At 35.3% G+C, this 10,393-nt stretch overlaps 1 protein-coding gene and 1 non-coding gene across 3 annotated transcripts; one reads left to right on the forward strand and one right to left on the reverse strand.

Annotated features, from left to right (window-relative positions):
• The first annotated feature begins 1,111 nt into the window (after window positions 1–1,111).
• Window positions 1,112–1,184, forward strand: TRNAR-UCU (transfer RNA arginine (anticodon UCU)). The gene has a single exon. It is a non-coding gene; the product is annotated as a tRNA-Arg (tRNA).
• Window positions 1,185–5,712: 4,528 nt separating this feature from the next.
• Window positions 5,713–10,191, reverse strand: LOC133880574 (mRNA cap guanine-N7 methyltransferase 2). 2 transcript variants are annotated; one of them, XM_062319551.1, is made up of 10 exons: window positions 9,921–10,191; window positions 9,714–9,808; window positions 8,591–8,662; window positions 8,373–8,482; window positions 7,562–7,684; window positions 7,385–7,477; window positions 6,798–6,866; window positions 6,550–6,638; window positions 6,345–6,442; window positions 5,713–6,077 (listed from the first exon to the last, which is right to left on the reverse strand). In XM_062319551.1, the coding sequence occupies exons 1-10, from the start codon at window positions 10,099–10,101 to the stop codon at window positions 5,937–5,939; spliced, it is 1,071 nt and encodes a 356-aa protein (XP_062175535.1). In that variant the 5' UTR covers window positions 10,102–10,191; the 3' UTR covers window positions 5,713–5,936. The 2 variants fall into 2 exon arrangements, with proteins under 2 accessions (XP_062175535.1, XP_062175536.1); XM_062319552.1 differs by lacking the exon at window positions 7,385–7,477.
• Window positions 10,192–10,393: the final 202 nt, after the last annotated feature.

Genomic DNA, 10,393 nt, shown 5'->3' on the forward strand with positions numbered 1-10,393 from the left:
ACAGACCAAAACAACAATTTAATTTATTCAGTCAAATTCCATCAAAATATTTGATGGATTCTGTTAGTGTTCAATGTCAATACAATTAGAATGATTATACGCGTCACTCTTAATAAAAAAATTATTAATCTATTAAAAATATAAATATATAAAACCTAAAAATTAAAAAATTAAAAATTATTATTATTATTTTTTTAAAAAAGAAAAAAGAAAAAAGAATGAGGGTGGCGCGTGGCCACCCCAAGGGTGTGTGTGGCTGCCATTTGCAGGCACCCCTTTCTTTTTTAAAAAAAAAAATAATAATAATTTTTAATTTTTGTGTATTTATATTTTTAATATATTACTATATATTTTTTTTTTATCAAGAGTGACACATGTCATCATTCTATTGGTGTGGATGTGTCACATTAACGGAATCCGTTAAGTATTTTGACGGAATTTGATTGCAGGACTAAATTATTATTTAATTTGACTACAGGGACTAAATTATTATTTTGACCGACGATTGGGATTGATTTTGCATTTATATTGATTTTGCATTTATATAAAGTTATTAACCACTAAATCACTAACCACAACCAATGGTCCAGTACGTTGAAATATTGAATAGTTGAATATGTGACTATTGCTCATCTTCTTTGTTTTCTTTTTGTGTGTTTTGGAGCTCCCTTGAATTCTTGGCATGAAATGCATTCACATTATTACAAATTGATAATTTATGAAAGCGGTTACCGGTTAGTTACTAGGTTTTAATATCTGCATAAATTCTGGTCGAGGTTATTTAAAAATGAATAACTATTTAAACTAATTGCGGTTGCGGTTATAAGAGAACAATCACAACTAGTTGTATACCCTTAAGCTGAATCACCCTCATTGCCACCCCCTTTGGTTTTTCATTTTTTTAAAAAAATAAAAAATAAATTATGAAGGGTATTTTTGTCATTAGGGAGTCATTAACATTTTTTGGTGGATTAGGAGGGATGTTGACATAATTAGTAATTTTGAAGGAAATTGAGATAATGGGAGGATAGTTTTGAGGGGTAAGGATATAAGGTGTACTTTTCACTAATAGTGAATAACTATTATTCGGGTAGATATGCATCAACAAGAAGCGCCCATGGCCTAATGGATAAGGCGTCTGACTTCTAATCAGGCGATTGTGGGTTCGAGTCCCACTGGGCGTGCAGGACCATCTTTTTTACGTTTTTAACGTTTGTCTTTCAACTAGCATCCGCATCGAGTTTTACTTTTATAAGTGCCCTTCAATAATAGCTTGCCACATCATATTTAGAACACCAAAACCCTTTCAATTCGACACTTCCTCACACTAGAATTTTTTTTTTTTTTTTTTTTTTTTTTTTTTTTTTTTTTAACGTACAAGCTCAAACCAAAATCCAAAATATATATATATACCAAAGAGCAAACTGACCAACACCCAACAGAAACAAAGAGCCAACTGAAATAACAATTACAAGAGAGTGATAAATCTGTATTCTGCAACAAAAAAGCACGGCTATTTTCTTGGATCAAATAAACCCAAAATGAAAACAGAAACAGTGGAATCGACTTATTGGAAACAACAAGAATTGGGGTTTCGTTGGGAATATCTGTTTGCTGGTTTTCCGTCTTTTGGGAACTCACTGTCAGATTTTTTTTTAGCCTCACCGGCAATTATTGCAGGTCGCTGAGATCGTACTTTAGAACGACGAAATCACAACATGGAACTGGCAGATGTCATTGAGGAGTTGAGAAGGCTCGAGAACAGTAGATTTTATTTGGTGGAGGTGTTTGGAGCGATGGTCTGACTCTGTTTGAGGAGGCCCCACAAACATTAGAACGTGGGTTTGGTGTAATCTGGTGTTTCACCCTAAATTATTTTGGTGTTCTAATCTGATGTGGCAAGCTATTATTGGAGAGCACAAAGAACATGGTTTATGCCATGTTTTTATAGAAGTTAAACTTATTTTTCTCACATGGTATTGGTTCACTACCTATTGCTGTATTTTTTTTTTTTTTTTTTTTTTGACATAGATTTACCCTTGGGTATACAATTCGCAAGTTTTTGATAGATTGAAATGCAAAACTTCACTATGGAAGGAGAAAAAAATAATAAATAAAAAAATAACTGAAGTACCATGCAATTGACACATTTGATGCTCTAAATGAATTGAATTCGGGTGAGTAGTGCCATTTAAATTTTTTACAATCTTGAGCTTGCTTGCTAGGCAAGTGAGTATTTGAAGTTCATGAAGAATTTATCTTTTAACTTAACAACTCTTCTTCCCGACTATCAAATAAGACAAATTAAAGTAAATAACATTAGTAAAAACTTATGGCTTTCCAATCATCAAATTGAGGACAACTTTGTAATTAAAACTCAAAGTTACTTTTTTGTTGGCATTTGTGATAACACATGTGGCTTGGTTCAAAAAGAGATTCTTGCATCCCTTTCTATAGATTACTTTGGGCAATGAATTCTCTTTGCTCTTTTTGAGTGGGATAACCGGAGTTTTGGCCAAATAAGAGACGCTTGCATCATTTTTAGAGATTACTTAGGTGAGGAATTATCCTTACTTTTTTCATGTGAGACAACTGGACAAGCCAATTATTCTTATGAGGGATGTGTGTTTGCTTTTTATTTTACTGGTTCAGGACACTTGTGAGCAAGCAAAATACAAGAAAAATTCAAAATAGTTTACTTTTAACAGTAGCAAAAAAAAGAAAAAAATTTGTTTAATATACATGGTTAATTATATATATATATATATATATATATATATATATATATATATATATATATATATATATATATATATATATATATATATATATAAACTAAACCAATTAACTAGTTAGTTAAGTAAGTTTAATACACACAATACACTAGTTAACTATAAATAATTATACACTGCATGACTACATTCTTAATATTTTAACAATAAGATATTTAATATTTATGCTACATACTATATAGGGATAATTGCACCACTAGTCCCTGTGATATGCCATAATTATTTTTCACTCCCTATGGTTCAAAAATTTAATGGGAGGTCCTTGTGGTAAGCAATAATTACAAATCGATCCCTGGAGTCAAATTCTGTTAAATTTTTTGACAAATTCTGTTAAATGCCACGTCAGCAGCACGTCAAATCAATAAGATGGCGACACGTGTCCATTTGAAAAAAAAAATTAAATTTATTAAAAAATAAATAAACAAACTTATTTAAAAAAAAAAGGGGATAATTGCACCGTTGGTCCCTGTGGTATACCATAATTATTTTTCACTCCCTATGGTTTAAAAAGTTCATGGGAGGTCCTCGTGATATGCAATAATTACAAATCGATCCCTGACGTCAAATTCTGTTAAATTTTTTAACAGATTCCGTCAAATGCCACGTCAGCGACACGTGTCGCCAATAAGATGGCGACACGTGTCCACCGTAATAAAAATTTTTTTTTAAAAAAAATACTTATTTTTTTTAAAAAAAAAATTCAAAAAAAAACTGAAGGGGCCGGCCACCCCTTGGCAGCCGCACCACCCCCAGTGGCCGCAGGGGAGGCGCACGGCCACCCCCAGTGGCCACCCCCAAGCCATAGGGGGTGGCCTTCGGGCCACCCCTGGAAGATCCAGGGGTGGCCCGATGGCCACCCCAGACAACTCTGGGGTGGCGCGCGGCCACCCCGAGTGGCCGGGGGTGGCCCGATGGCCACCCCCGGCCACTGGGGGTGGCCGGCCCCTTCAGTTTTTTTTTTTTTTTGTATTTTTTTTCTTGAGTTTTTTTTTTTTTTATTTTTTTAAAAAAATTTATATTTTTTTATTACGGTGGACACGTGTCGCCATCTTATTGGCGACACGTGTCGCTGATGTGGCATTTGACGGAATCTGTTAAAAAATTTAACAGAATTTGACGCCAGGGATCAATTTGTAATTATTGCATATCACGAGGACCTCCCATGAACTTTTTAAACCATAGGGAGTGAAAAATAATTATGGTATACCACAGGGACCAACGGTGCAATTATCCAAAAAAAAAAAAAAAACAAAACAAAAACAAAATTGGGGAGGGGTGGCTAGGCCACCCCCAGTAGCCGAGGGTAGCGTGTAGCCACCCCTAATGGCCTAGGGGTGGCCTTCGAAGCCACCCCTAGACCTTCTAGGTCTAGGGGTGGCCTGAAGGTCTAGGGGTGGCTAGGCCACCTCTCCCCTTCCTTTTTTTTTTTTTTTTTTTTTTTTTTTTTTTTTAAGTTTATTTATTTATTTTTTAATAAATTAATATTTTTTTTATTCAGATGAACACGTGTTGCCATATTATTGGTCTAACGTTGGCTAGCGTGACATTTAACAGAATCTGTCAAAAATTTTAACGGAATTTAACTCTAGGGATTGATTTGTAATTATTGCTTACCACAATGACCTCCCATGAACTTTTTGAAACATATGGAGTGAAAAATAATTATGGCATATCACAAGGACCAGTGATGCAATTATTCCTACTATATAAGCACAAGTATTTATAATATATATATTATTTAATAAGTTATATACTATATAAGCTATTTTCATATGGGGAAAAATATAAAAAAAATCCCCCTGAACTAATTGATGATTTTATAATTAAATTTTCAAGTGTATTAATGTGACCCATAAAATTACCAAAGTGTGTCAAAAATGTCTCTTTTGTCGAAATATTCTTATAATACCCCTATTTTCTTAAAAACTAAAATAAAAAATGAATAAAAAAACTATTTTTTTATTTTAAAAAAAAACTGTTAATATAAAACCAAAAAGTTAAATAAATTAAAAAAAATTGTTATTATTTTTTTAGTAAAAGTGATACATGGCATCATTTTATTGGTATTAATGCTGACTAACAGAATCCGTATAGTATTTTGACGAAAAATTTGGCTACAATGACTAAATTGTTACTTTTTGCCTACCTTAAAGACCTTTGAATTATTTCTTATTCTGCTTTAAGCGATTTGTAATTTAGTCCAACTACATAAATTGATTTTTGCATTTTTTTTTCTTCTAGAGAATAGGGGTATTATAGGATTATTTCAACAAAAGTAGTCTTTTTGGCACACTTAAGTAGTTTGATGTATCACATTAGTACACTTAAAAATTCAGAGAGATATTCTAAACTTGGCTGTTGGTTCAAGTAGTTTTTTTTTTTTTTTTAATATAATTAGATTAATAAATATATACGACTAGAGTCGCGCACGAGCCAAGTTTTACGAAGTGAATCTCGACCGTGCTCGCAAGTAACTTTGTTCATTTACACCCACACATTGTGCTCAAAGATAGGAAGCTTCCCGCTAACTGCCATGTTCTTTTTTTCTTTTTTCTTTTTTCTTTTTTTTTCTTTTAATGACCGATAACTCTTCCAAGATGGGATTACTTTATGTACCTACTCTTGATGGGCAAATCCTGAAACTGTGTGCAAGGTGCCCCCAACAAGAATCAGATTAGACTTGATTTTGCCTCGAGCATGGCTCCCAAAGAATATTTGTACTAAAGAGGATTCGAACCTTAAGACTTTATGGAAATGCCACCGATTTTAAGGCCTTCACTACTTGAGGGCACATTCTTGAAAAAAGCTTGGTGTTCTGCCACGTTCTTGAAAAATGCTTCAAATCATCAAGTAAAACATAACAGTACAGACATCAAGTAAAACATAACAGTACAGACAGAGATGGCACCCTTTAGGGAAATGATAGAGAATGGACCAGATTTCACTAAATAGACACAAGCTTAAAATACTTACAGCTCCTCAATGGAAATTAGGCCTAACATTTCACATTGATTCAGCTTTAATTCGTATATACAACCTACACATAAAAATGAATTTAACCAAAACTAGAGTCGACCAACCCCAATACCACATCCTGGTGCTTCCCTTTGCCATCCACACCCCTCTTGCTTGTCTCCAACCAGGTCAAAGCGCCTCCGAAAATCGTAAATCTGCAGGGCCGGGACCCAAAATCCCTTTCTGGTCGTTAATCTTGCCTAGGGAAAGAGGCGGCTCTGTATGTCCACTCTTTTCATCATCTCTCCACCCAGTCCCCTGCCATTCTCTCTACAACATCAACAGAAGCCAAGCCAAGCAAATAAATAAATTATTGGAGAAATAGAAAAAGATTATCAGGCCAAGCAGACAAAACAGTTTTCTGCATCAGAAGAGCAATTCACCACATCACTACAATCAGATTGCAATAACCTCAAGATTTCCTTCTAACTCAGTTTGAAGAAGTCATGCTCGGGTTTGGATATGTGAAGAACATGACATTATGCCTTTTACATGATGCTCTTATTATAGCCTTTGCTAAATATTAGAAATACTTGCCTCATCATGATTGTAACTACTCTCCTGCAATAAAGGGGTCATTATTGGGGGGGCAACATCTGGATCTGGCTTTTGAAATATAAAACTCGTATAAAGACCTGTAAAAGGGAAATGCCAAAAGAACCCATTAGTAAACTGCTGAAAAGGGAAGTAGCAAGTAAAAGGGGAAGGTTGCGGAGTAGATGATGGAGTGTGAATGCATCACCTAAAACATCATAAGATCGAGGAAGCAGTCTCCCTCTAGGATCAACAAGGTTTGGACCGGAATTCATTAGCATGCCTGCAAATTGGGCTCTTTTGGCGAGAACCGAATAAGGAGAATGAATAATAAGATTTCAACAGCAATGACAAAATACATAACATAAAGTAAATTTAAAGTGGAGGTACCATTGAGATTTTAGTTCCTTACAATGATTTGCAAGGAATTCAAAAAGAAAAGACAAATCTGCAAACCTGTTGTCATCATAAAATTCCGTTAAGTTTTGTATTTCGACATACTCGAGACCAGCTTCTCTTGCCAACCTGATTTCACATCAGAGAAGTCGATCATTAGAACATTTCAGAGCCAACATCAAAGCTAGAGAGCATTTCAAATAATAAAACCATTTCACTACTGGCATCCCAAAGAAATATGAGAATAGCAAACAAAGGAAGCCAACTTGAAGTCTTCAAACCTAACAATTAGAAGAATCTACAACAGAGTGGAGAAGCTCAATTATATGTTGGTGATCCATAGTGGATTGTAATTAGCACCCTCCATTTTTAAACACACCCGTCCTATTCCAACCAAAGTTCTAAACTTAAATCCTGCCTAATCTGCACTCACTTTGGAGGTAGAAAGGATTTATGGCAGTTCATAGTATTGAACAAAGTAAAGAACCAAAATAGAAACATTACTATGAAAGCTTTCAAACATTGACATGCGTAAATTTGGTAACATGGTCAGACCAGATAGTGGTATTGACATAAAAAGTACTAAACAAGGCAAAACACCTATAACCAGTGTCAATTCTTTCACAAATCATAAGATAGAAACAAACCTGATGAAACTTGGAAAATGAACCAGGCAATGGGTTTCAGCAGAAATATCACTGGCAAATTTCAGTTGGTATTTCTTTCCAAATAACGGGAACCTAGAAATGTACAGTATATTTGATTGGAATAAGTGAAAATAAGGAACAAGCAAACGTGGTTGAGATCTAAAATTCACCACGTACTTTTCTTCCTCGACTTCAAAGGTGATCATGTAGCTCTCTGATCGAATGCAATTGGGAACAATGTTTGGCTTCATGCTGCTGCTTTTGTTGTGGTATGCTTCAACATTCTTCTGGTACTTTGCCCTGCATAGCCGTAATGTTAATATTGGTAGTACAACTCACATGTTCTCATAAGAAAGATCTCATACAACATTGATCACCACGATCAGATATTAGCAATGTCATGAATAGAAGAAAAGATCAAAGAAACCTGAGCTCAAAGCTAGAGGAGTCCTGGCTCAAACAGCAATGTTAAAGGATTGAATTAACACGCAGCCAGAGAGTGTCAATCACTGCAAAGAAAGTTTTGTTTTTATTCAAAGTTGAAGGTTGACAATCTCAGGCTTGACCTGAAAATTGCCTCTATACTTAACATGTTAAATAAAATGAAATTACAAATGTTTGATAATTCCAATACAAAATCTTTCTAATTCAAACCGCAAGCCAAGAACATGTCTATGGTTATATATATATGGAAACCGAAATCAACTTAAAGTTCTCCATAATTTGGTTACAGCATCGACCTCAGTCCAGGATACCAAATCAACTGAAGGAGAGAGAGCAAGCAGTGACAGGTCCCATTATCTTAGTTTCAGTACCAAGAAAAGCTACCAATATACATAAACAATTAAGCAATCACCAAATTGCTATAAACAGCTGAAAGCACTAACTATTTATCTGAATACATATAAATAAGAAAACACATCAAATCCCAATGAAATTAACAAATAACTCCAAGAACAATAGGTCTACAACAATCACCATTTCATACCATATTGTAGATGAGTCAGGAGTAATACCAAAAAAATAACCCCCCGGTTTCAGCAACGACGACACATTTTGTAGAAGTTTCCTTGCTCTCTCCTCAGTTTCGAAGCACAACTGCAAGTATAAATGCTTCTAAGATTTGGAATCTGATACTCTGAAGGGAAGTACAGAACCATGAGAGAGAGACAGAGCCAGAGACAGCAAGGAAAAGAAATACAAAACCTGCAAATGCTGCAAGCAGCACACTACATCAGCCTGATTGGTCTTCTCCTGCAAATGCATCTCTATATTTTCCTGCCAAAGCAATACACTGTCAAGTAAGGAGGGGAAGGGGTGGGGGGGGACTGTCTGTATTCAGATTAGAAAGGACCAAAGTCCCAACTAAAATACATATAAACTTCATATGTATGAAATTTGTATGATAAATGAATCTTTTGCAGCAAAGACTCATACACCTCATAGAACATTAATAAGACCACTTAAGAAAAAAGATCATTCAATGTTTTTCCTAACATGCTTAGTTTTTATGATTTTTTTTTTCTTTTTTTTTTCTCCTCTCTTGTATGCTTCCTGTGTACCTAGATTGCGCCTTTGCTTTTCTATGAAATATCGATTACTTATAAAAAATAAAAATGTCTATCAGGCTTACTTAAGCAAAAGTCAACAGACACCACATTCAGCAAATCTGTCACAAACAGCAAGGTTGATTAAGACTAAAGTAGGCCAAAAAGTAAACAATTAACTTGGCTCCTTATCTTTCTTTCTAGAAATAATGTTTGTTATCAAACCAAATAGTATGAAAATGAATTTAGAGCTATGCATAAAGGCTTCTGGAGCCGACGGAAAATCCATCGGAAAATGATGTTCAATGCCATCAAAATCACTTTGGCCTATGCAATGGCTTAGCTCATTAGCAATCTCCAAGCAACTTAACTTTATTGTACTTGCAAAATCATCATTTGATACACTCATTTACAGCCTTTGCATATTGACAATAAAAGTGCCAGAAGACATCACACTCACTATCATCATTTTAGAGGCACACGAAAGAATAACTCTTTTTCTCAGGGGTAACACCAAAAGGAATTTGTATGATCATCTAAAGTATATCATACAGTGGACATATTGGATAATGATTATCTTACAACTAGTAAATGCCTTGATCGATTAAATATCTTCCAACTACCAATTGTAGTATTCCAGCACTAAAAGCCAATAAGTCATAGCAATAGAGCTATCAAAACAAATACTAGCAACCCATTATAATATTCACATATAAAAACTAGACAAAGTGAGAGATGAACATACAAAAAAAAAAAAAATTGGAAAAAAAGAAAGCACTCACCGAGCAAGGGTCAAGCTCAAAGAACTCAGCAGTGTAAGCCTTCCTCTGGCTCTCCCACGCTTCTCTTATTTGGGTTATTCCAGATGACGATACATCTACAGGATTATCAATTTTTCACTTTCAAAAAAGCTGAAAAGCCAGACCCAAAACCCAAAATCTGAGAAAACCAATCAAGAGAAGAAAAAAAAAAAAAAAAAAACTGGGTACCGATTCCCATGTAGTGGCCGATTTGGGCATCGTCCCACTTGTCAGCGTCCAATCCTCCTCCACAGAACAACTCGCACACCGTGGCGTAGGGGTGGGCAAAGATCTTGACGAGAGCGGTTCTGGCGAACTCGTAGAGCCTCTGGTGAGTCGACTCGCTCCTGGGGACCGCGAGTTGATTCATCGTCTTTTCTTGAGGATGAGATGACAGTGGCGTGGAAATGGGAAGGAGCAAGAATAGGAGGTTTTGCGGATTCGGATTGCTCGGATACAATTAATTAATTAATTAATTAATTAATTAATTATTATTATTATTTTTTTTAAGAGACAGATAAGGGTTTTCTAGAGAGAGAAGGTCCCAAGAGTTTTCTAGAGAGAGAGCTTTTTCGAGGAGCTTGTTGGGGGGGGGGGGGGGGGGGGGGGGGTGGCACTACGCACCTTCTCCCTCCCGGTGGTGGTTCTCAGTTTTAGTTTTT

The sequence above is a fragment of the Alnus glutinosa genome, chromosome 10 (genome assembly GCF_958979055.1).
Source record: "Alnus glutinosa chromosome 10, dhAlnGlut1.1, whole genome shotgun sequence".
Classification (NCBI taxonomy): Eukaryota; Viridiplantae; Streptophyta; class Magnoliopsida; order Fagales; family Betulaceae; genus Alnus; species Alnus glutinosa.

What these genes read in the sequence shown, in the direction of transcription:
- LOC133880574 (XM_062319551.1), bottom strand. Translation starts at nt 10,101, where the DNA reads ATGAATCAACTCGCGGTCCCCAGGAGCGAGTCGACTCACCAGAGGCTC. An exon ending in CCTGACTCATCTACAATATG is followed by an intron (nt 7,685 to 8,372) that starts GTATGAAATGGT and finishes ACGGCTATGCAG; the next exon opens with GGCAAAGTACCAGAAGAATG. An exon ending in GAATTTTATGATGACAACAG is followed by an intron (nt 6,639 to 6,797) that starts GTTTGCAGATTT and finishes TCTCGCCAAAAG; the next exon opens with AGCCCAATTTGCAGGCATGC.